At 42.6% G+C, this 27,217-nt stretch overlaps 1 protein-coding gene across 1 annotated transcript in view; it reads left to right on the top strand.

Annotated features, from left to right (window-relative positions):
* The window catches only part of LOC122804637 (40-kDa huntingtin-associated protein-like), a 680,147-nt gene that overhangs the window by 342,491 nt on the left and 310,439 nt on the right, over positions 1-27,217 (top strand). The window contains exons 8-9 of the mRNA XM_044074619.1: positions 21,015-21,079; positions 23,740-23,821. Of these exons, the coding sequence (XP_043930554.1) occupies positions 21,015-21,079; positions 23,740-23,821 (147 nt within the window). The remainder of the gene's footprint in view (positions 1-21,014; positions 21,080-23,739; positions 23,822-27,217) is intronic.

Below are 27,217 nucleotides of genomic sequence, written 5' to 3'. Positions count from 1 at the left end.
CAGTGTTTTCAGTGGGAGAAGACTGAGGTTTCTCAGTCCCTCAGAAAATACTATAAATTGTTATAGAAGGTTTTTCCAGAACCGTTGCCTATTCTTCCAGTTCTGTCAGACTTGATGGATATGTGTGTCACTGCCTGCAATTTTCCTGAGAGCTCGCTGTCCCTACAAATGCAGATATAATATATAAAGTTGCACAATCTTTTTAAGTTTTTATATACTCTTACCAAACCTGACCTAGCAGCTAAAACTTTAGTTAATCCTCCTGCTGATAAACATGTAGTTAATTCCAATCCTATTCTTTTTGATAAGGATAGGAAGATTATTGATAAGTATGGTATGCTTCTTCAACTTTGATTTTCAGAATCTGGAATTCAAGCTCATATGTCAGAGTTTATTCTGACTAACTGTGAAAGTATGAAGCCTATCTTGTCTGTAGTTCCTTCTTACGAGGAAAATGTACTTTAAATAACTTAATTTCTTCCATTGTACAAATCACAACTCATTGTTTACAGTATGTGTTTTACTTAGTTGATACTTCTTCCAGGGCTATGCCACTAGGACTGTTTTGAGGAGGTTTACCTGGTTGCATTATCAGAACTTCCCCGATTGTGTGAAAAATGAGATTTGAAATTCTCATTTGGATAGAAATTTAGTTTTTGGTTCCCCTGCTGCAGAGGTTATTAAAAAAGTATGATGAAAATAGTAAATTGATGCAGGGAATTTCTTAAGATTTTTTCAGCCCTCCTTTTCCAGATTTTCTATGGGATTCTGCAATCCCCTCATCAGATTTTGGCAAAAAAACAAGATAAACATTGCCAACAAAATGATGGTAAATGGGCATTTAAGAAGAAGTGGCAGGTGAATTCCAAAAAGAATCAGGAACCTCTCCAAAACCAAGGACTGCCCAACAAGTCAGAATAACTATTTAAGGAACCCTGTCCCCCCTCTTCCACTCTGGCACTCCATTTTCCCTTCCAGAAAGTCTGAATCTCCACTTTTCTCTTTGGCAAAAGATAGTCTAAGACAAATGGGTTCTGGAGGTTATTCCTCAAGGTTACAAATGGCAGTGGGAGGAAATTCCTCATTTACAGGGAGTAATCTCTCATCCACCAAACCGACTCCTTTATTTTCCCCATACTTCCAACACACACTGTCCTAGGGAGTGATAGAACCAGTTCCTTCTTCCCAGGTTGGAAAGGGTTTTTACTCTAGGATGTTTTTAGTGCCAAATAAGATGATGCTTGGAGACCTGTTTTGGATCTTTCTTTTTAAACCTGCTTGTGATAGTGACCAAGTTCAGAATGCTGTCATTTCACGATCTGCTGCCTCTTCTTCCTCTTTAAAGTTTCCTGGCAATACTAGATTTAAAAGATGCTTATCATTACATCCCTATTTATCCAGACCTCAGACGTTTCTTAAGGTTCTGTTTGTCTGGATCACGTTATACATTCTCTGATTTACCCTTGAACTATTCACTGCACCAAAAGCATTTACAAAGTGTCTAGCTCAAGTTATAGCTCATTGCAGGCTACAGGGTATCCAGATTTTTCTGTATCTAAATGATTTGCTTATCCTTGCTGAGTTTTTTTTCAAAGTGTCAGAAATCTCTCACTTAGGTGAAATATCTTTTATACAAGCTGGGATTCCAAGATAATTCTTTTTTGTCTCTTTCACACATGATTATGTTCCTGGAGTCTCATGTAGATACCTCAGTTGAAAGAGCTTTTCTTCCACAGGAAAAATGATCCAAATGATCTATAGCTAGATCTGTTCCTAAGGGTTTCCAATCAGACTTCAGTCACTGCTAGGGAATAAATCAAGAGTTTGGGTCTCATGGCTTCTGAAATTCTCTTGATAGCTCTGGCAAGATTCCATATGAAAAAAGATACAATAGTATCTGAAGTCTCTCTGGTCTGAACATCCTGTTTTTTAAGTCCTGGTGTTGGGGTTTGTCAGAAATGAAATCACTTGGTGGAGACACCAAACCTGCCTAAATCCAGGTGTCCCCTTCTCCCTTCCTACTCCAAAGCAGTCAGTCACCACAGACACACCTCGGACTTTGCGTGAGGAGCAGTTTTAGGAAGGATAAAAGTGCAAATTGTATTCGACACCAGGGACAAATGGAAGCCCATAAATATTAAAGAAGTGATTACCGTAATCAAGTCACTCGACTCTCTGAATCATCTTTGGTCTTCTGGACCTTTTCAAGTTGTTAGATAGTACCGCAATTATGTGGTACATCATCAAGCAATGGTGAACCAAGTGATACCCCTATCAAAGATTAGCCATGCTAGCTTGGTACATAGCCTCATAATAACGTATCACTCCACAGGCAACCTACATTCTGTCAGACCAAAATTGTGTGGTAGACGGGCTGAGCAGGACAAGGGCAGACCATCATGAATAGAAACTAGATCAGATTTGATCCATCTGTGGGGATTTCCTCGAGTAGACCTATTTGCCTCCTCTCTGGGCAGTCAACTGGCAAGATTCTGTTCCAGGACTCCATGCAAAAAGTCCTGGAAGACAGATGCCTTTTACTTTCCTTGGACGGGAACGTTCCTGTATGTTTTTCATCCTTTCCACTGTTATGCAAGGTACGTCTGAAGATTCAAAAGGAATCCCTGAAGACTACTGTGGTGACTCCCTTCTGGCCCAGATAGCAGTAGTTCTAATTTCTTTTGGAAATGGGAAGGGCCATTTACCACAAGCTTCCTCACAGAATGGATATAGTCATACAAGATCAGGAGTGTTTGATATACCCCAAAGCCAATCAACTTTAATTGACTACCTGGATGATAGGGTCTTAATTTCTTTTAGTTACATGATGAGGACATGCAGCAGGTACTAATGGAGGCAAGAAAGCCTGCTACTAAAAAATCATATATTAGCAAATGGTAAAGGTTTTCTAGTTGGTGCAAACAACATAACCAGCACACATTCAGGGCTAGTTGTTGTCTGGTTTTACAATATCTGTGTGGGTTACTGTCCTGTGGCTTTTCTTACTCCTCTGTCAAGGTTCATTTATCAACCATTTCAGCATGTTTACCCATGAATCCTCCTCTTTCAGTGCATTTGAAAGGGATTTTGCAAAGAGGTATTCAAGTAAACCGGTGGCCCCTCCTTGGGATGTTAATTTTGTGTTAGAGAAGCTAATGCTTGCTCCATTTGAACCAGCTAACATGATTTGAGGTTCTTAACATGGAAAACAGTTTTACTGATTGTTCTGGCGCCTGAGTTGCAAGCTCTTATGGTGGGTCAACCCTATCTCAGTTCCCATGGAGACGGGGTTTCTTTGTGAACTAATCATTCTTTTATTCCTAAAGTGGTATCCAATTTACTTTAAGCCAAACTGTCCATCTCCACATTTTCTTCATGAACCTAAAAATGAAGAAGAAAGGGTACTGCATACCTTCGATGTCCACAGACAACTCCAGTACTAGCTTGACTGAACTGAGTCTTTCAGATCTTTGGATGAAGTGTTCAGTTCTTGTGAAGGTAAGAATGGACAACCTGTGTCTAAACAGACTGTTAACAATTTGTCATATCACCTTTTGTTGTAAACACCACAGTAAAACTGTGCCAGGCAGGCTCAAAGCCCACTCTACCAAGGTCTTGGCTTCATTTAGGCTTTTTGGAAAGGGGTGGATTCTAAAAATATTCAAGAAACAATAGCTTGGTCCTCTGTACATACATCTATAAGGCATTACAAGTGTGATTACTTCGCTAGGTCCAGGTCAGGCTTTGCTGGGACCATTTTTCAGGGGCTCTTTGACTCTTTCCCATTCCACCACCCAAATGTTGTAAGCTATATAGCTAAGGCTACTGCCACAGTTGTCAATATGATGAGCATGGTATAGCTGTGTACGTGAACATGCCATAACAGTAAATATTTTGAATGATCATTACTGTAGTAGCCACGCCTTCCACCCCCCCTGCTTCTTGGTGTGCTGTTTATGCCAGGGTTTCAGGACGTAGCCTCCCTGTGTCTGTTGGCATGATATCTGTGAAGGGCTTGGCACCCAAACCTGTCTTTAGTCAACTCAGCTCAAGCCTTCTGACTGTTTGGCCATATGGATGGTGCCCTGAAGCTTTGGAAGCTGGCCTGCTGTTATATATTTGGCAGAATGTAACCCATATAGCTAAAGCTACTGCAGTAGTGATCATTTGAACATGTACTGTTGTGGTATGTTTACTTATAGAGCTGTACTTTCCATCTCCACCTTGCTACTCCTTCCATTCCCCATTTCCATAACATTGTAACCAACAAGTGGTTCACTATCCTTTTTCATGTAGTTTCTACCTCTCATAAAGTTTAGCATCCACTAATATCCTGTCTAATATACTTTCCTGCTTAGCTTTCTGTCTACTAAACATAAATGTCTTCCTTGTCCACCATTTTTCTTCATGAGTCTAGAAGTCCAATCCATTTCATACATTTCTTTTACATTTTGTGACATTTTACATTAAATTATACCTTCACATATAATCTGTTTAAACTCTGCTCTACTACTACATCAAAAGCTCATGAAAATCGCTCTGTTCTCTACTTTCATTATTTTTTCTGTTGCCTCCATGCATCCTATCATTTCTTGTACTTCATATTAATTTGAGCTATAATAGGCTCCTGTTACCAAACCCCTCATCTTCAAATGTCCCTCTACATAACACCTACATTCCACACTTCCTGTTACACTCTTTTCTTCCACCACTGACTTTTTCTATCTTGTGCTAGTATTCCATTTTCTTCTTGTTTGTCCTCCTGGCACACATTTCATTCCCACAGCCCTTTTGAATCTTTCCCATCTCTTTCCCAGATAACTTATCTTCCTGTAAGCATATTATATCTAAGCTTTCCTTTTTAATTCTGCTGAGTTTACATTCTCTTTTTATTTGGGTAATTCAATCTCCCTAGCTTCTTACCCTCCACTCCTCTCCTCTTACTGACTTACTATGTGCTCCTTAACAGCTTGACCCCATTGGTCTTTTAGATAGACCACAAGTGTCCCAAGCAAAAAAAGAATTCAACTAAACTCAACGCTGTCACGTAGAATTGATAAAATCTTTTACTAGAAAAGTGAGACAGTCAAAGAGCATTCGGTGTGTTAATTCCCGGACCAGTTATATGGACTGTTATTTCTCTGTTATCCTAATAAAATAATCTGTTCTGCAAACAGCAGAAAAAATCTTAGATTTATTTAGTTATCACAAAGCAGGGAACTTCGTTGAGAAACAGTAGACGAAAAATGGCCACCATGCTTGATCTAATTTCCTTCTAAATTTCCGAGTGTACCAACCACTCAGTAAAACTTACTTTTTGTTTTAGACACAGACTATGGATAAGAAATGTCCCCTGCAAACAAGAGGATGCCAGTTTCTCAATCTGCACTATTTTCATTCAGTAAGGGAAAGGTCTTTTGCTTAAATAGCTTCAGCAAGCTGGCATAAAGTTTCTCAGGAAATCAGTTTTAACAGACAACCTTTTTCGAAAACTGCTTAAAAACCTCTTAAGAAAGAATGTAGGTACACATACATGCTTTACTGATCCAGGTTAAATGACAATACCATACATGCTTTCTCAGTTAAAGCTTTAATTACTGTTATTCATGACTAAAACCATTTCCATTTTATTCACTTACTTGCTTTGGGGGGTTTATTATGATTCCAGAGGTTATGATTCCAGAGGTAAACCTGTTAAGGGAGTCATTACAGTATGCTCAGCTAGAACTGGGGTGGTATTCTTTGGCCTTTTTCCTGTTGAGAAACCTGCATATGAATTTGTGAAGCTGCTACTTGGTCCACAGTCCATACAATTACAGAACACTACAAGTTAAATGTATTCGCCAAGGCAAAAAGTGGTTTTCTTGTGTCATTTGCCCAAGGATTATTGGCTGTGTCTTGCACCCATCTTTTTGTTTTGTATCTTTTTTGCCTGCTGCTAACCACCATCACAACCATCAAGCTCCTTTCCAGTATTGGTCCATTTGTTCCTCCTTGGGAAGATGCCAGAAGAACGAACGGGACAAGGGCCAGAGACTGTAGCTACCATCCTTTAGGATTTAAGAGCCTTTTGGGGGGTTTATAAATCCCTCTCTTTGTCACCTGGCTGGAGTTATGCATGTGTGGTGCTACACCAGGTTGGAGTCATTGTAATTTTCTGCAGAACTAAGATGTGCTCCTTGGCTGGGGTTATATACCTCTTCCTGTGCATTAGAGTGCAGTTCCCTGCCATCAGGTTGTATGAGCCAGCTTCAGTTGCTTCCTCTCATATGTTCACAGCTTGCTCTTTCAGCACTCTGTATGCTAGCCAAACCTTGCTCATATTGGAGGTAATGAGGGCCAGAACCTCAGTGCTGAGGCTCAAATTCAAGCTTCTACCCATCTTTTGGCTCAATAGTTTACCCATCCAACACTTTGAAGACGTGGAATATGGAATGTCAGGCTGCTACTTTATGATGTACTTACCCTTAAATGTAGATGAAAGTATCTCCATTGCCACCCGCTCAACTCCCTTGGGTACCCGTCCTAGGCTTTTGGAGCAGTGTTGGTGTAGGGAGTTGCTGAATGTAATAATTTTGTTAGGCTTTTGTTCTTCCACTAAAGCACTACAGTGAGTTTGACCTTTTACCAGGCAATGATTCAGTTCCATTTTGCAGAATAACAAAATATGCTGGCTGTGGTGTATGCTTGGTAGGTGCACTCTTACCCTTGTTCCTCCACCAAGAGGAGGCCCTGATTACAGAGGTTGTACTTTAAGAATGTTCTATGTTGTGAAGCTAATGTTACATTTATGGAATAGCTTTAAAACAGAGTTTATTATAGTAAGACATAAACAAGATTAAACAATGCTGCTTATGAGAAAAAGTCACCTTGTCATATCTGTTCTAATCTGAAGAGACATTGCATAGAAACTTTATCCCTTTCCTTACTGTTGTTGTACGACTGGTGCTGTTGTATTTAAATAAGTAAGATGGAGTACAGGGGGCACTGATAATAATATATTGACAACCCCCCCAAAAAATAGGCTTTACCATATTAAAGGGAGCCCTTTCAATGAGTGCCATTTTCTCTGAATTGTAATCTGGCAATTGTACAGGATCCCTTCTTAATAAGCAGTTAAAGTATGCAAACAAGTAAGCATAATATTAGCTAAGGTACTATTTTGTTAAGAGAGGTAGTACGACTGTATTTGTTATGAATGATGTTAAATGTTAATGAAGGCAAATGTAAGGCAATACTTGCAGTAAATGGCAGACGCTTTCTGCAGAGTGAAGTAGTTGTGCTTAGTTTCATGGGCTGGAGTCAAAAGCTTGCTGACTTTATTAATGGTTATTTAGATAAGTTGGATATTGTAAATTGTATTAAGTTAAATACACCAGTATCAGTGGTTACACAGTATGCACAGATATGATGATGAGTTGCACAGATAGCCCGGATAGATATGATGATTGTGGAAGATCAGAAGATTGTGGGTTCTGGTATTTTGTGTGGTGCTTTGATCTGCATTTCAGTATGGATCCTGTAGTTCAACAGAGGGGGGGGGGGATCGGGGCTTTGAATGAGTCATGAGTCATTTAACTGAGGTCCTATCTGCTTGAGTTGGATAGCTTAGGTGTAGAAGCTCTGTGGCATTTATTGACAACTGTGGGGGGGGGGCTTTAATTTAATCTTCTCATACACAATTAACACTTGACACCTCAAAGACATTCTTACATTTTAAACATTATGTTGCAATATTTACTCTTTAACGTACATTTGTATATTTACTCATCCCATCACCCTTTCTACTGCAATCACTTCTGTATTATCTTCATCATAACACAGTCCCACAGTCTGTTATGTAGTACCTAAAGCAATTCATTACATCTGTATTTCCATAAATTCTGTTCAGTATTAAGCAGCATTCTGTCTACCCTTTCTATAATTTTTATTTACATTGTCATATTTTCCGTATACAATCCTGCACATAGCAATTTGTCTAAAACACTCATAATTATTTTCTTCTTTAAAGTTTTGCTAAAACTTTTTTAATCTTTTACTCATCAACAAGGCATGTTCAACAGAATAATCCATTTTGCACACTATCTACTCTCTTTTTCTTCTCCCTTGTAGTTACTCCCTTTCACAAGTAACCTGGACTCCCTGTTGAAATGTTGACACTCGAAATGCCGAGTGCCAGCAAGCCAGGGGAAAAAAATACCAAAACTAAAGGAATAGAGGGAATCTTGAGCATCACTCTTTTCCTTTAAACTTCTTTTTTCTGTGGGTGGAGGTGGGAAACAAGACCCCTGCACCCCCTTCCCCCAAACGTGTACCATCTCAGAGATCGCCATACCTCAGAAAAAAGGGAATATTTTGAGAAATGGCCATCTCAGACTTAGTATATGTAAGTCCATTTTTTGGCCATTCAGTCTCTGTGTTTTGCAGGTAGGCCGCGGTGGTGCAGCCGTTAGTGTTGTCGCCTCACAGCAAGAGGTTCTCCCATTCGATTCTCAGCTGGAGCGCCTTCTGTGTGGAGTCTGCATGTCCTCCCCACAGTCGAGTGACGCTAAAGACATGCGGGTAGGTGCGAGCGTGAGTGGGCGTGCCTTCTCTGAAGGCTGGGAGTCGGGCTGGCAACTCTGCACCATAAAAATCCACTACTAGTCTTGAGCAGACCGGAGTTCTGCTGTGGCGACCCCTAACCTGGAAAAGCCGAAATACTTTTTTAGTCTGTTTTGCAGCATTTCAGATGGTTACCGTAACTGTCTCATTAGTGATCTCTAAAGAGATTGACACCTCCCACACCTTTTCAAATCTTAAGTCTCAAAATGATCTTTTTTCTTTCTACTTTACTCAAACATTCTAGTATTTTACCATAACAATTTTTTTCTGTTACTTTTTCATTCCATTATGTTCTTTTTATGCTCCCTACCTCACTGTTAAATTTACACAATCTAATTTTGCCTATGTATTCATTTCTTTCCCTTATATCACGTTATTTTTCTTTTTCCAGTTTTTTCCTCCTACGCTTCTTCATATTTTTCCTACAGTTTCCTCACAATGTATTTTATACATATTTTTTTAATAGTTAATTCTTTCAACTACACGCTATTAATTACTAATGCAATTACACAGTGCTACTGGCTCAACTAAAGCAATCAAGTTGTCAGTAACATATGCATTACACCCATCACACGCACAATGCTGACCCAACATGTAGACCAACATGAGGCACTTCAGAACAACCTTCCTAAACCCCAAAGACATCCTAGACATTTGTCCTATAAAAAGAATCCTCAGCAAACCCAAAAGCATTCCACCAAAACAACATCCAATACAATACATACAGCCCAGCCATACCCCTTGGAGCCTCAACTGCAAAGCCCATAAAGCAAACCACATGCTACCCAATATTTTAATCATGTGAGACAAATGTCCCACTCACAAGGCTGAATAAGGAGAAAATCATGATCAGCTGCCTGTCAGGTGCCAGGATCCACCAAATCACTCAAGCACTCAAGTCATTGGACCATAAGTACTAGTATGGATTGGCCACAGCCCATGTCGAAGTAAATGACCTGAGACATACCACTATATGAAGAGCAACAGATGGAGCTGTCAGACTGTCGCAGGCTTGTATGTCCCTAACATTGAGCAGGAGTCTACCTTCACCAAGGATGATGCTACAAAATAAACAAAAGGTGAGTGACTTCAGTAATTGGCTTAGCCCTTGGAATTCTTCCAGGTAGGTACATTGTCAGCATGGGAGGATATGGATAACAGACCATGTTTCTTTGCTAAGGATGATGTCCTTCAAGAATGCAACTGCAGTCCTGACATATGGGTTGTAGCCCTTTGGTCGGCCGGATTCCAAAGTCTGGGTCCAGCGTCGGCTGATGTCACCTCTTCCCCGACGTCAGAGCGGCTGGGGTATAAAAGCATCAGCCGACGCCATCTTCTTCAGTCTTTCTTGCCGCGTGGTGCCCGAAGCAGAAGCAGTTTGCAAGTGCCGGTCGGCCAGCTCCTGTGTTTTCAGATACCGAAGTCATCAAAAAGCTAAGTACCCCGTTGGGGAACCTTTTCTTGCCTCAGCCGATGTCAGATAAAACTGCAAAAGTTAATAATTGCTTGTCTTGTGGTAAACAAATACCTCATAAGGACTTCCATTCTTACTGCCTTCCCTGCCTCGGCCCAGACCACGACGTCTCGGCCTGTGCTGCCTGTGCTTGCTTCAATAAGCGCACACTTAGGCGCCTGGCAGAATTTGCTGAAGACTTTTTTGGGGAAAATTACTCCTATATCATGCCGTCGGAACTACCGACAGCACATATTTCCAAAAAACGGAAGGACTGGGACCGACATTCGCGGCCTGCGACTTCCACCGACACCACACTAAAGCCTACCGCGAGTGCATTGGTCTCTTCGGAGGCGGTAATTCAACTGCTCCAGGCCGACGACACAGCTTTACCGCACACTTCGGTCCCGGAGGCTACCCCGGTGCCGGTTGTTGATTTTCCTCCTGAAACCGAAGCCCAAGATTTGCCTGACACCATACCGGTGGACAAAGTTACTCCAACACGTGGGGCAGCTAGGCCTCCTGTGTCTATGTCCATCAAGGCCTACACACGTGCTAAGGCTGCCAGCCAGGCTAAGTCTCACCCTCCTAAATCTTTTTCACAGGGTCCCACTTCTGATAAACAGATCATGACTTTAGCTGCAGATCTAATTTCTTTAATCAGGGGCTCTCAGGCTCATCCAGACAGAGGTTCTCAGCCGCCTTCAGACAAAAGGCCTAGGGTTGAGCAGGCAGATACCCTTTCCTCAGATGAAGCCTCTGGTGAGTCAGGCCATTCAGATTCCCAGGAAGAATCCTTCCCGGCCTACGAGGATTCTGATGCTGATGAATCCATTCCCTCTTCCTCTCCTCCTGAGGATATTTCTTTTGGGGAAATTCTCCACTCCATGAGAGAGCATTTTCAGTGGCAGGGCCAGGATTTCTCAGACTCCAGGAAATGGCTTCGGACTTTCCTTAAGTTACCCCAGCACAGGCCTTTAGCTATACCCCCAGTGTTAGATGTATTGGATGATGTGTACTCAGACTCCAGTACTTCTCCTGATTCTCTCCCTCCTGCTCCTGTCAAGCCAGACAGATATTACCGGGTTCCTGAAACTCATAAACATCTCTTTAAGGCCCACTCTGTTGATCTAGAAACTATTTCTCAGGGGCCCAAAGGAGTGGCCACTTCCACGGCCAAAAATCCTTTGCCCGCAGACAGGGAATCTAGGTCCCTGGAGAGGTGGGGTAAAAAAGTTTATACCTCATCCACCCTTACCATGAGGGCACTTAACTGACTTTTTCATATGTTTCAGTATCAGGATTTCTTGATGGATGATTTTCAGAAAAAGTTAGCCTCTCCTGAGCCTTTAGATAGAAAGGCTTTGCAGGATTTGGTTCATAATACTCAGCAGGTTAGCAATCATTTTCTTCAGTGTGGTTATGATGCACTGGAAGCTTCATGTAGGGCAGCTATGACAGGGGCCGTCATACGTAGACATGCTTGGTTGAAAGAACAGACATTGCCAGATCATGTTAAAGTAAAGCTTCTAGATGCACCTCTGGAAAAACACAAGCTATTTGGTGCTAATGCACAGGGTGTGTTGAAATCAATTGAGGAAAAGGCTAAATCAGTACAAACAGTCAAAGATTTCCTCCAGGTTCAGCCACCAACGTTCAGCAGGAATTGGCTTTCGAAGAATGGGTCCTTTCCAGACACTGACAAGTTCCAAAGGGGAAAAAACAGGCGTGCTTGAGGTAGAGGGCAATACCGAGGCTCCTACAGGGGCCGCCAATGGCAACCAACTAATCAGAGAAGTGGCGCAGGGACTTCTACTGCTCCACAGGGACAATCACAATGACTTGACTTTGACACCGCCGACCAAGGCTCAAAGAGAAGCAACTTTAGGCAGAAAATTATCTTTATTTTCAAACAATCGGCACGTTTTTACAAAGGACAAATGGATTTTGGACATAATAGACAAAGGTTACAGGTTCCACTTCCATACCTTACCAACAAGACAAGGCATGCCAAACTTGCCACAAAATCAAAGGGCAGAGGCACTCATACAAGTTTCAAAGCTGCTACAAATCAAAGCAATAGAAAAGGTTCCTCCTCAGGAACAAGGCCAGGGATTCTACTCAAGACTGTTCCTTGTTCCAAGAAAAGAAAAGCAATGGAGACCTATACTGGACTTGTCCGCTCTAAACACTTTTCTCATTGTGCCAAAATTCAAAATGCTGGCGTTACAGCAACTTCTTCCCATGCTGGGCAAGGGGTCTTGGCTGGTTACTCTGGACCTCAAGGAGGCATACCTGCATGTCCCAATCAGACACAGCTGCAGAAGATACCTCAGATTTCTTGCAGGCTCAGAGCATTATCACTTCTCAGCATTGCCTTTTGGCTTATCTACTGCGCCCAGAGTATTCACGAAATGCCTGGCATCAGTAATTGCAGATTGCAGACTTCAGGGGATACAAATATACCCTTACCTGGACGACTGCCTTATACAAGCGGACAGCAAGCAAGCCTTGATAAGAAACTTGGACTATGTCATTCACTTACTACAGGCTTTGGGATACACAGTCAACATTCAAAAATCAAGACTACTGCCATCCCAACAAATAATTTTTCTAGGAGCCAAACTGGACACAAACTCACAAATGGCTTTCCTCACAGAAGAAAAACTAGAACAATTACCAGATTACTTCAAAAGCCTAGCAAAGCACACCCAGATGACTGCAAGGAAAATCCTGCAGGCCCTGGGTTTCATGGCATCTTGCATTCTTCTGATTCCACTGGCAAGACTACACATGAGAAAACTACAATGGTACCTAAAAAGTTTATGGTCTCAACACAACCACAACTTAGAAGCAATTATTCCACTCATTCCATGTCTACAAAAGGAATTTTTGTGGTGGGCACAAGCAAGCCAGCTAAACAAAGGCATGTCTTTCAACAAACCTCAAGCAAGCCAAACCATTACAACAGACGCCTCAGATCATGGATGGGGGGCGCACATGGAGGGCAGATGCATTCAAGGGCAATGGGCACCCCAGGAATTGCATCTGCACATCAATCAAAAAGAGATGTTGGCAGTGATTCATGCAATCGAGGCCTTCGGAAAATTTCTTCAGCAAGGTCATCTGCTAATAAAGACAGACAACACCACTGTTATGTGGTACATAAACAAACAGGGAGGCACCCATTCTTACCCCCTCTGCAGACTAACAATGACTCTTTGGGAAAAGTCCCTGAAACTGAACATACAGTTGCAATCCCAGTTTGTTCCAGGCAAGGACAATGTTCTGGCGGACAGTCTAAGCAGAAACATTATGGACCCACACGAATGGATGTTTCATCCAGGCATTTTTTCACAAATAACTCATGCATGGGGAAGGCCGGACATAGATCTCTTTGCCTCACACCTCAATCTTCATCTGAAGAAGTTCTGCTCAAGGACACACCATCCTCAAGCCTGGAGAATGGATGCTCTCTCCTTCAGCTTGAATTCTCTAACAATCTATGCATTCCCACCTCTACCATTAATGACCAAGGTGTTACTGAAGATCAAAGCAGAACAACCGAAAGGCATTTTGATAGCTCCAGACTGGCCAAGACAGCACTGGTATCCATTACTAAGGAGCATAACTCGCACCAAGCCGTAGCCCCTGCCTCAATGGCCTCTGCTTATAACTTAGCACAATTACAGGACTGTTCATCCCAACCTGCAAACATTGCAACTGACAGCTTGGAGGGTTCCATGACTTCTCCCCATATCTCTCTCTCCAAAAAAGTTCAAGAGATCTTACTGGAAGCATGCAGGCCTTCCACCAGAAAAACTTATTCAGCCAAATGGAAGAGATTCAACATCTGGAATGCCAACAAGGGTCAGGATGCATCAGTAATGAGCATCCCACAGAAACTAGAATACTTGGCAGAAATGCTTCACAACGGCCTTTCATATTCTTCCATAAAAATACACGCCTCAGCAATTTCAGCAAAATACAACTGTGATCCACCTGTGTTTTCACATCCTTTGCTAAGACAGTTTCTAAGAGGGATAAAGAATATCAAACCTCCAAGAAAACCACCAGTGCCTGCATGGGACCTCAACTTCATCTTGGAAAAATTAACTCTTCCTCCTTTTGAGCCAGCAGCATCTTCAGAATTGCAATTTCTCTCCTGGAAAACAGTTTTCCTGTTGGCAATTACTTTAGCAAGAAGAGTCTCGGAGACACAGGCCCTCATGGCAGTACCTCCATTTCTCATTTTCCATCAGGACAGAGTCTCTCTAAGAACCAATCCTTCTTTCATGCCAAAAGTGATATCCAGGGTTTCTCTAAATCAAGCAATTCACCTGCCTACTTTCTTTCCCAATCCTCAAAATAAAGGAGAAAAGCTTCTGCACACTTTGGACATACACAGACAATTGCGCTACTACTTGGACAGAACAAAGGCCAACAGAAAGTCTGACCAACTATTTGTAGCTTACGCTGCTGGAGTACAAGGAAAGGCAATTTCCAAACAAACAATTTCAAAATGGATTGGAGACTGCATCAGATTCTGCTACTCTTTCCATGGAAAAGGTGTGCCAGCCAATATCAGGCCACACTCCACCAGAGCTACAGCCACTTCCACAGCCTTTCTAAGAGGGGTGGCTACAAAGGACATTCCAGAAGCTGCTACATGGAGCTCCGTGCATACATTTTCCAAACATTACAACCTGCCTTTATATTCCAGATCCCGAGCAGCCTTTGCTTCTGCCGTCCTGCAGGGCATTTTAGCTACACCATCCTTATCTTAGATCCTACCACCCCCAGCTTGGCTATGGTATTCAACCCATATGTCAGGACTGCAGTTGCATTCTTGAAGGACATAGTACAGTTTTGTACCTACCATAAATGTAGATGTCCGATAGATATGCAACTGCAGTCAGGTTTTCCCACCCTCCTACCCCTCTGTAATTCTCTTTTTTGGGTCCACTCCTCCTTTTTCAAATTAGCTGGGGATATCTGTTATGGTGTATCTGTTTTGCTGTTGTGCAGATATGGAATTTTTATCCATTCTCTAAATTTAGCCTTCCTTGGAGGGCACCTGGCATCTGGGGCAAGAAACACTGAAGAAGATGGCGTCGGCTGATGCTTTTATACCCCAGCCGCTCTGACGTCGGGGAAGAGGCGACATCAGCCGACGCCGGACCCAGACTTTGGAATCCGGCCAACCGAAGGGCTGCTTGAGACAGGACAACCCATATGTCAGGACTGCAGTTGCATATCTATCGGACATCTACATTTATGGTAGGTACAAAACTGTACTTTGTGCCTTTCCCCTTAGGCTTTAAATATTGGCTAAACTGTTGTCCTCCTTGATAGTACCTTTATAGACAATACCAAACTGACAAACCTTCTGATGTAGCAAAGCTAACTCAAGGGAATCTAAAGGTGTTACCGCGCAGTGCCAAGAGCATAAACAAGAAACTGAAGAAACTGCACTTCCTGCAGGCTCTCCTCACCCTGGAAAATGTGGACATCTGTACAGTTACTGAGACATGGTTTACAGCAGCAGGGAGCACCCCGGCAGTGCAGGGCTGCAATGGCCTCCACATCTACAGGCCAGCTATTGCAGAGGCAGTGGAAAGTGTCTCAATCTATATCAACTTAAATTCACCTCAGGACTAGTCAAACAGGATGATACACTTTGCGTTCTCCATGTCCAGATTTCCATAGGCAAAGCTGTATATCAAATCCCTGCAAGCTCTATCACCCAAGAAACACATAACTTGTACTTGGACTTACTGGAAGTCACCACTATTCAATATAGTACCATATTTACGGGCGACTTCAGCTAAACTAGGATACTTATACGACCCCAAACTTACAGGCCTAGAGATTCCTGTATTTTTGTACCAGATAGTCTATACCCCCAGTAGGGGTGCAAACATGGGAGAATGCTGTACCCCCCCCCCCAGTGTAGTTTTCTGTGTGGTAAGGTCATATCACAAGGCTTATCCCCTTTGTAATAAAAATTAGTTCTGTGACCATGGTTAACCCTGTAACATTTAGGAAGTATTCTAAGGCAAACTTCCTACTACTAAATGATAACCTGTCAAAATTGAAAGCCCCCCCCCCCCAAACAAAACCCTGAAAACACATCTGCCTTTGTAGAATTGTTCACAGAAATCCAGTACAGTCATGTCAGTAAATGCATAGAGATACTCCTAGAAATAAACCCAGAGCTAACTCAAAAAACAAACTACCCTAGTGGAACCCAAACAAAAGTTATTGCACAACAAAAGAAAAAAGTCATAGCCAAGATTAGGAAGTACTACACTCAGCATGATGATAACATTCACGTCAAACTAAACAAATAATTAAGAGACAAAGTAAGTCTGCTAAACAAATCTGATGTGAAGATAGCCACCCAGCAAACCACAATGCTTTTTCAGCTGTGTAGAACCTCAAAAGCAGCACACAGTAGTGTGCAGCACTGATTGTAAATGGAGCTACCTACACAAAGCCAGAAGGTGCATCAAATCTACTGGCTGACAAATTCAGCTCCAGTTTTACCCCTTTTCTCACCTGGCTGACCCCCCCCCCCCCATGAAACACCATCAAACAACCCCCACAACTATCTCCAGGGACCAGGTCCCAGATATGCTCTCCAAGGTTAGTGTAAGACTTACACTACTGATAATATCCCAGGATGCCTTCTAAATAGCCTGAAACATGACCCATCAGGACCACTAGAGTCGCTGTTTAATAGTTGGCTTCAGACAGACTTTGTGCCATGCAGATGGAGAACTGGAGACGTCATCCCTCTGCCCAAGGAATGGGCATCAACAGATCCTGGATACTGCAGCCCCATAAGTTTGACTAGTGTCATATGCTAAGCTGTGAAAATAATTGTCATAGAAATTATTACTAAGGGCATAGAAAACCTTCAAACTCTGGATCTAGCCCAGTCTGCTTTTGTCAAGTGCAGATCATGCCTACTCAGCCTGGTGGACTTCTTTGAGAAGGCCACCATGACAAAGGATGAGGACAAATGGTGCATACTGCCTTCCTTGACCTGGCTAATGTATTTGATACAGTACTCGACTCGAACATTGCAAACAAACTCACAGATATAGGCATAAACCATTATGATGCATGCTATATAGCCAGCTGGCTCTCATGTTGGACCCAGGAAGTTAGGATTGAGGAGACCACCTCCATAAAGAGGCTAATCACTAGAGGAGTCCCTCAGGACTCTGTGCTGAGTCCACTCCTTTTTGACATATACTTCTTGAAAGTCAAGGACAATGTCAAGGGTCTCTGACTGACCAATTACGGATGATTGCAAACTAGGAGCAGCCATAGAATCCCCCCAAAACACTAACATCCTGTAAGAAGGACTTACACAGCCAAATTACTGCCAAAGCTGCAACTTAAAACTGAATGCCAAGAAATGCATAACAGTACACTTTGAGAAAGTCAGCCATACTAGGAAATTATCAATAACACACCCCTAAGAGTAGAACCAGTAGCCAGGGATTTGGGTACATACGTATGTAGATAATAACTTTGACCAGCATGTGTCTAAGGAGTAACTTTGACCAGCATGTGTCTAAGGTAGTAAGGAAATTGTTCTTTGTTGGTCAACTTATAAACAAAGGCATGGCACCTAGGTCCAAGGAAGCCACTGTTCCTCTGTCATCTCTCATGAGACCCCATCACTGAGTACAAGTGGAATGTCCAGAGAGATTCCTCACAAAGAAAAAAGGGTGTAAATAGCATGTCCTATGTAAATCGCCTCTAAGCCTTATCTCTCTACTCTGTTTCCTACAGACTGCTAAGAGGTGATCTATGCTTGGCATACAAGGCACCCTTGGATCCCACTCTGATGGACCTTTTGCATATCTGTAAAACAAATAGCATCAGAATTACTCGATCTAGGGATTTAAACTTTGAGTGTGATATAAACAGGACAAGTTGGAGCGACACTTGTGTCTCAGAGAACTTCCCTTTGCTGAAACAGGCTTCCCATTCATGTGAAGCAAAGTTCTTCCCCAACCCTATTCAAGAGTATCCTGAACCAGTGGGTGGGAAATCAGAAGTACAGCCTGGATCTACACCTGTGTCTCTATTGGACAGAAGCAGCCTGCAAATCTTGCCCTCGCATATATATACCCCCTAAACTAAACCTCTAAAGCATATAAACTTGCAGGATATGATTTGGATGTTTGGCTAGGCTTATAAAGGCCCCAGTGGTTGTTAGCCTAGTATACACCTATAAACCTATAATAATATCACTTGCTGTGTACAGAAGCACAGCTTTTGTTATGGCCAGGTTGTAATTTTAACAGTAAAGCCTATGAACCTAAATCTGTTACTTCTAATGGCCCGTTCCTTGGTTTATTTTTTGCACCAAATATTACTGTTTCTCTTACAGTAGAATCATGCAACTCACCAAGTTCACAGTCTCTGACTTTGTTCTTCAACTGAGTAAAATAAGTTTCTATGGGCTATGTAGAAGCTTGTAGTGTCATAAACAATAAATGTCTAAAAAAGGGCTGATTTTTTTCTGTAGCTGCTGCAGTTTTATCTTTCTCATCCTCAAGAAAAGTAAAATAGTTACATACCTTTATGAGGTGTACCTCGGTAGCATGCAGGTTCATAGGTGTTTACTAGGCTAACAACCACAAGGGCCTTTCTAAGCCTAGCCATGCATCCCAAATCTCTGACTAGTTATGATACCCTTCATAAGTGTAAAAATGGGCCTGTATGCATGGGCAGGAGTTCAGGACACTGAGCATTTTCAGGTTTCTCAGCTAATCTACTTGCCTTGAGAGATGAACCGTTTTTCATGAAATTTTAAGACTAAAGTCCACGGCAGCAGATACAAGACAGCAACCAAATCTTTTAACTCTAAGAGCACTTTAATTGCGGAAAAAAATGATGAAATAAGTTAATAAAATAGTTGAATAGCAGCAATAAATCAGCAATAAATCTGTTGCCATGGACTTTGTCTTGGAGTTTCTAGTTTCATTTTGCTGATCTGTTTTCATGAAATTTTATCGAAGTACAAAAATCCATTAATGTATATTTCAGCCATATGGGGGTCTGTATTAAAGCAGAGCTATTTTGACTTTCTTTATGCATGCCACTTAACGTACACATCATTGTAGATAACTCATTGACATTAAAATTATATACTCACATGTAAAGTGACCTGCTATGAATTGCCTGTATTTGCACATTACTGCAGTTGTTTTTAGCTTTCATATGGGTCCTTACTTGTGGTCACTGTGGTTTTATGCCTTGCAGCTGTGGTACATTCCCTGTTGCTCAATGAAATGTACATGCTGTGTCTTTAAGTATCTGTTCTTTCTTTTTTGTTAAATTCATCTGCGCAGTGTACCTTTCAGTTACAGCAACTGCTACTGTGATCATTTTGCTATGCAAGTTCTGTGGCTGTTTACATTGTACAGTCTCTGGTCTGGCACTGCTGTGTGCCATGTAGCTGATTTGTTTTTAAGTATTACTCTGTGTGCAAATATTACCAAGGTGTTTTAATGTTCCACAATGTATGCGTGTGAGATGTTCCCCAGAACAGTTTGTAGTGAGCATTATTCTGTTGTCTGCATGTATCAACAAGCAGTATGCATGTATACAAAGCACTGATGAATCAAGAAACTCTACAATAACTTTTAAATATTCTGCTACATTATCTACTTAAAAAATGTATTAAGTGAATGTAGGATACAAAAGCCGAAAATGGTCAAGATGGATCAGTACTCTACCTAGTCAATAAATAAACACAAAATGTTAAATAAGAATTTTACAATTCGGTGAGCATGTGTCCTTTGAAATTACAAATTACACTAGATGCCATACATAGAGTAATAATGCCCTGTGTATAGCCCAAGTGACCTGGATTCAGTTAATAGCTCTGGCATCTGCAGCATGGTAAAGGAAGGATGGGTGTGGCTATTGAAGGGCACATGTATGGACATCCCTTGTGTTAGCTCTCTAGTGGAGGCTGGGGACATATAATAAGAGGAGTATGTCTTAAGTGAGAGGAGGTAGGGAAAATTGGCTGAGTCCACAGAGGAGGATGAAATGCCACACCTCCTTATTGCACGTCCACCCATCTGTGATTGCATGCTTTGCGAGTGACCCAGTGGATGAGGAAGAGGCACTGGTGACAGCTTGATGGTCCGCTGCAGGGTGCAGTGTAGAACAAAAAAAAAATTATACAAGGTTAACTGAGCCAGTTTTCCTTCATTGTTGCTCATGTCTCAGTCCTTTATTTGCAGTGCTACAGCAGTGCTATATTCTTTGACTCTCCACAGCTGACTGTGACACCAGCTCTTCTCCACATTCACCAGACACACCTTAGCCTTCCATTGGTTGTATGTGACACATGTCCAAGGCTGGTGTGAAGACTGAGGATTCTGCAGCAGCATCATACTAGTGCAGGAGAGGTTTTTTTTCCTGTGTACCCTTACTTCACTTCCTACCGTGCACACCTGGAGTATGTCCAGAATTAGATGTGCAGTGGGAACATGCTGATGTATCATCCCGTCTCCACTGCAACTCAATGTTTCTCACCTATTCCCGTTAAGGACAACACCCCCATTATACATCCTTGGCCTCAACCAGGGATTGATCTCAATATGTGCCCAATTGCTTGGTCCCTCTCCCCAGGATGGGTATGCCCACCATTCCTTGCTATGTGCCTCAAAGACCTGAGCCAGTAATTAAACTCTGGTTACTAGAGCCATAGAGAGGCCTAGAGAGGCCTTTTCTCTGTATGTCACAGTGCTGGCTAGTGTGGCTGTAATTGAGGTTGAAGGGCCGCACATTGACAATATTTATGAAAGACGTATATTACTGTAGAGGTACTAGTACAAATTTTTAGGCAACAGCTGTTTCTACAGCCATTTTGAACTATTCCTTTCTTTTCTTATGCTGCTTTGTGTTTCTGTTTTAGGGGCTTTCTTAGATGTCATCGTTAGATGTGAAATCTCGCGTGTGTTGCTGCTGATGCTGTTGCAGGTATGGGAGCAGAGGTCTATAAATATTAGTTCACATATTTGCAATACGCTATTAACAATCTTGTTGTGACAAAATAGACATAGCTCAGACAATATTGATACATGGTTGGGAAGGTTTTATTACCACACTTGTATGGCTTTTAAAACTGTTGATTGTAGATAAGTTGCATTTTTTAGAATTTTGACTCCCAAGAGCCAAGACATGATATGCATGTTTAGTATTTAAGTAGAAGTCATAGTGATGGCAGCCAGTTGTGGTATGGTGCATGGAGTCCAGCAAGATCAACAGACCATTTAGCTGAATTTTAATTCCAGAAAAAATAAATTTGGATGGGGAAAGACACACACACACACACACACACACACACACACACACACACACACACACACACACACACACACACACACACATAATCTTCAAGAAAAGATTGCTGAAGTGGTCCATTATTTGACCAGAATTCAGTAAACCATACATATCTCCAGCAGTCACAGTGGACAACATACCCTGTCATTCCTTTTGTAGAAAGTTGCCTACAGTGGTGACCTAACAGGCTGAGTTTGACTTCGGTTGCTTGAGATAAGTATCACTCCAGTGTGTAAGGTCTGCTAGTTACCAAGAAATATCCTGTTCATTTGGCTACCTGAGAATGTTTTCAAAGTTGTAATTTAGATCTAATCCCCTTTAGAAACTGAACAAGGACCTATCAAGACTGACTAGCCAATGTCATCCATTTTAACTGTATATGGAGAGAGTTCACTTTTAATTTTAGTTAAGGTCACACTTTTGTTTAAAGCTGTTTGAACATTCATTTGGTCAACATTCATACTTTAAAGGTAACTTGCACTTCTGCTAAAGTGCATGTGTCCTCTTGTCATTGTGATTAAACCATCATTTATACACCTTTATGTTGTAGCATAGTTTGTGTCATATGCATCTGTGAATATAAAACAAAGGACCATCTTGTCTAAAGTAACGGTAGAAGTTCATTATATTTTAATTGTTAAAGACTGATCTTGGAAGACCTACCAATTGCTTATCTACTGCATTGAGCCCATTTACACAGTGGCAATAGTACAGGGTTTAATATGTCATCTGTACCTTTTGGTCTGATACCAAGATACTTCTACACAGTTGATTAATTGCACTGTTAGGACTTCCCTTTTTGCATTCTTCAGTCTGTTTTTTTTTTTTCTTTTATTCCTGTTCTTAGGGATAGGCCCATACCAAGTTGCTGTGCTAGTCATTTCTTTTCCTTACATATGCATTTTGGATCTCATTTCTAATGTTATTCATGGAAAGATTCACACATTCAGTACCTTGGAAGTACTTGTTCTTATGGTGTTCATGTGGTCACTGCAGCATGAGGCAAGACCGACGCTAGCATTGCCTGCAGTGCTTAGGGAAAACGCATGCCAGCAGACACTGCTTTAAATGCCAGCATTTTAATCCAGGTGTCTCAAGGTACATATGGGAAAAGCTGCATGGCTCCTGTGTGTCTTGTTGCCAAGCAGTAGGGGCCCTTGAGTGATTCCAGGTTATTACAAGTGCACCTTGAAGAACATGCCATAATGTTAGTATAAATATGTATTCCCCCTTTTGTAGCTGTAGTTCCACATTTTTGAGAATTGCAGTTATAGTCCTTAAACATTCGGCAGACACATCCCAAATATGCACAGATTGCTTGTGTGTTCCTTGAAATGGGAACATGCATACATGGCTTCTACAGTGACCTTCCTTGTGGCCCACTGTAATTTGTCTATACTGATGCTATAGCTACTATAGCAGGTTTTGGTTTATGCTTGCTTTGAATGATGGTGATATTGAGTCTGTCCTTCAGTGATGCCCCTCCCAAAGGAAGACTACATTAACAGGCTTTTTAGGACCCAAGGAGGATTTCTAGAAAACAAAACAGGACCTCATCACTATAGATGTTCTTTATGATTCCTCCAACTGTTTCAGGTCATTTTTCTGGAAAGAAACCCTTTCACAAATTGAATAGCCTTAAAGATAAGGTGGCCTTGCCTCCTATGGCTGTTCTGGTCACATCATCAGATATGTTGAACTACTAGCTCAACTGTCACATTCCTGACAACCATCCAGACTGTTTTGAAGAACTACTGCCCTTGCATTGGGTTTGAATGAACTTCATGGTGGACAGGTTTATCTACCTGCAGGTTGAGCCTGCTAGCTCAGCATGTAGAAGATCATTACCACTGGTTTGCATGATCTTGGAATTTCCGTTCCTTATGTGTTGGGAACCATATCTGGCTTTTACAGAGTTAGAAAAGAAAGACTTCCATTTCCTTCCAGAGATGGTTTCAGAACTGGTCCTAAACCACTTTGTCCATCTGCTTGATTTCTTTGTAGGGGCAGAAACCAGAGACAAAGGCCCTTCATACATTTGATGACTCCTATCAGAAAGGTGAAACCTAGTAATACACTTTGAAAAATAAATTATGATTTGTACAGAACAGCAGCGAATTCCACACTATCCTGATTCTCTTTTGTCATTACCTTTGGTGGGAAAACGTACACAGCTTGAGATTAATGAAATGACCAAATGATATGCACTGGTATCTTGAATGAGAAGGACTAACTTTAACTTATTTGCATTGTTCCAAGTCGGATGCATTAATTACTGTTTATTTTGTTTATTTCAGCCTCCACCCCAGAAACTACTACCAGAGCATGCCCAGACACTGGAGAAATATGACTGGGAATCCTTTGACTGCCATAGTCAAGGTAAAAAGTACTTCTTTCACAAATCTTGTATCAGTATCTGTTTTAAGGAAAACCAAATATTAATTTGTGTTTTAGGATTTTTTTTTAATTAAGCAGTTTATTAAAAAATACATAGATCTGAAGTTGTTTTTCATTTGGTCTTCAACCTATGGGACTCTGATCTGTCACGGATCCGACTTGGTCGTATACTCCAGCATTGGAGCCGAAAGCCAAGCTCCTCCCCTACCCATAATGCCCCACTCTCCCTCCTCCCCACAGATCTGGTTTGCTGCTCATTTTGAACATCATGGGTCACTGTTTGTCTAAGCTCCTCCAGGGTTTTTATAGTCACTGAGTAAGTTTTTCTTGTGTTTTTTTCCCTCTGTCTATCCTCCTATCTTCCTACCCTTCTATCCCCATGTTGGTCTGCTTTTGCGAAAAAAAGAACCTCTTTCTATCCTTTCTCTCTCCCTGTCTACCGTTGTTCTTGTGTGTGTGTGTGTGTGTGTGTGTGTGTGTGTGTGTGTGTGTGTGTTTTTCCTCAATCTCATGGCCGACACTCCTAAGCCGGGGTTTATAAAGTGTATGGAGTGTGGGCACAAGATTCCTTCATCTGATGTCCACACTGTGTGCGTGGTGTGTTTGGGGGTTCCCCACCTTGATTCCTCCTGCTTGGTTTGCACGGGCTTCAACTCCCACAAGCTTATCGACAGGAGGAACAAACTCATCTTAAAGGGCCTTTTAGCTCCCTCCTTAGATGCTTCTATTTCTGTTTCCCCTACTTCTGGGACTCAAACTGCCCACCAAGAAACCTGGGGAAGGAGAGCGGATCAGGCATAAGGAGCAGAATCGGCTGAGGAAGAAGTTTCCTGACCTGCCAAGTCTAGGCCCGAACTGGCCCAGGGTTCTCCTTGGCTTCGGTTACCCCATTTTTCCATGGAGCTGGAGAGTTAATGAGCTAGGTCTTCTGCCTCCCCTCGCTGCCATTCCAGGCCAGGGTCGGTAGCTTCCTCTGTCCGGTCCATGCTGCAAGATGAGGCACTTGGATTCCTCACTGAAATTGCTCATGGAAGTTACAAATTTGGATGAGGGGGGGGGGGGTTCCCTACGATCACCCTTGACGATGTCTCTTTTGGGGCCATCATGGAGATTCTGTGTCAGAGAGGTGGGTGGTCTTCCCTCAGATCCAACCCCAATAAGTCTATATTCCTGGAGGCATTTGGCAAAGGGCCTTCTACATCTTGGGTGTTCCCACCCTGCAGATCCTTTGGTGGCTCTTATCTTTAGTAGTGCATGTAAGGAGCCGGACATGGTTGAACCCATTCACAAGAACCCTGAAAAGGTTCTTAGTGCTCCTTTGAACAAGCCCCATTGCTCTTAGGGTTCCCCGTCAATGCCATGGTGCTTGTGGTGGCCAGCAAGAAGGAGCTGGCCCAGGGGAGCTCCTCTGTCCATCCTTCAGACAGGGAGTCTAGGGTGATGGACCTCTTTGGGAAGCAGGTGTATGCTTCAGCCATCTTTCCTCTGTGTGCTCTGAACTATTTGGCCCATGTCACCAAACTGCAGAGGGACCTGGTTAAGGAAGTCTCTGGGTCTGCCCCATGGTCCATGTCGACACAGGAGAAGGTTTTCTCTTCCCATCTGGCCACTCTAACTGCCATTTCGAACATGCCCATGAGGCTTCTTTCTCATGCAACTGAGGATACCTCTAGGGCAGCTGGGACGGACGTTGTCATGAGGCGGCAAGCCTGGCTCTGGCTTTGTTCTTTTTCGGAATCCTTTAAGGCGTCATTCACGAACACCCCTTTGGTGGGTCAGCTTTGTTTGGCAAAGACAGGAAGACCTTGTATGCTGTCCGGGATCTGCTTCTCTACTCCACAGTGATCTTTTTCTAGGAATCAGCATGGGGTCAAGAGGTTGTGGTTTCAGAAGTCTCAGGGTTTTTCCCAGGATGCTTAGGGTCAGCCTTCCTCCAAGGGTAGAGGGGGAAATGACAGATACTGCCCATGTTGCAGAATGGGTCCGGGGAGCCAGGGATCTCGAAATTCGTTCTCGGACAAACCCTTTCAGCAATCCTGATGGATTGTCCGACTGCTCTTCTCTGGAGGCAGTCGTGGGACATCTCTCCCTATACCCAACAGCCTAGGAGTCCATCATGAACAATCGTTGGGTGCTTCAAATCATATCTAGAGGTTATTCCATCCTGTTCCTTCTTCCTTCCTCTCTGAAGAGGAACCTCCCAAATGTTCCACCCACTCAGCGGGAGGCGGCATCCATGGAAATCGCCAGCCTGCTTGAAAAAGTCATCCAGTCCATCCCCCAGATCAGTCCGGATCAGGCATTTATTCCAGTTCTTTTTGGTGCCAAAGAAAATGGGGGACCCATTCTGGATCTTGCTACCCTGAAACCTGTCTGTTGCCAAGACGAAGTTTCGGATGGTCACCCTACAGTCCATTCTGCCCTTTCTGCAGATGAATGACTGGATGTGCTCGGTGGAGCTTCAGGATGTGTACTATCATGCAAAAATGAACAGATGCTCCAGACAGTTCCTTTGCTTCTGGCTGGGAGACGGTCATTTTTAGTTCAGAGTGCTCCCCTTTGGACTCACCACTGCCCCCCAGGTATTTATCAAAGTGATGGGGGTAATGGGGACTCACCAACGGCTGCAGAGGTTTCAGGTCTTCCCTTATATGGACAATTGGCTCCTTCCCACTCCCTCCAGGTATCGACTGGTTCAAGCTAGGGATTCCCTCCTCCTTCTAGCTCCTTCCATGGGCATTACGATCAGTCTAGCCAAGTCGAACTTGGAACCTGTTCAGGTGTTGCCCGGTTGAATATGATACATGGCAGGGTGTTTCTGCTTCCAGATAGGTTATTGTTGCTACAGCAACATGGAAAGTCTATTCTTCAGACCCATCTTCCCCCAGTAGGTATGGTTCTTTGGGCGTTGGGGTCCATGGCAGCCACAGTCACCCTTCTACTAACCGCATGTCTTCACAAGAGGATTCTCCAATGGACTTTAGTGGTACAGTGGTCCCTTCTCAAACTAACATTATAATACCTGGTCTGGCTATCCCGAGTTTATTGAAACTCTCTTTGGTGGTGCTGGACCTTCTTCTGGGCTGCCCATTTGTTCTTCCTTTCCCCTCAAGCATGGTGACTATGAACACCTACCTGCTTGGTTGGGGGGGGGGGCATTTCATGGAATGAACAATCACCAATCTGTATGTCAGTGTCCTGGAGATGAGGCCGGAGGTTTTGGGGTTGCAAGCCCTTCAGTCCTTTCTCCCTGCCTGGACTATTACCATCCAGACAGGCAACATGTCAGAAGTCTGGTGCATCAAAAACAGGGTGGAACCTGATCTTATCCTCTTTGCCATGAAGCCATGAGATTGTAGGAATGGGTGATCTCTTCCA

The sequence above is a fragment of the Protopterus annectens genome, chromosome 1.part1, assembly GCF_019279795.1.
Source record: "Protopterus annectens isolate FY-2018-M chromosome 1.part1, PAN1.0, whole genome shotgun sequence".
Classification (NCBI taxonomy): Eukaryota; Metazoa; Chordata; order Ceratodontiformes; family Protopteridae; genus Protopterus; species Protopterus annectens.
This window is presented reverse-complemented; position numbering and strand designations above follow the sequence as displayed.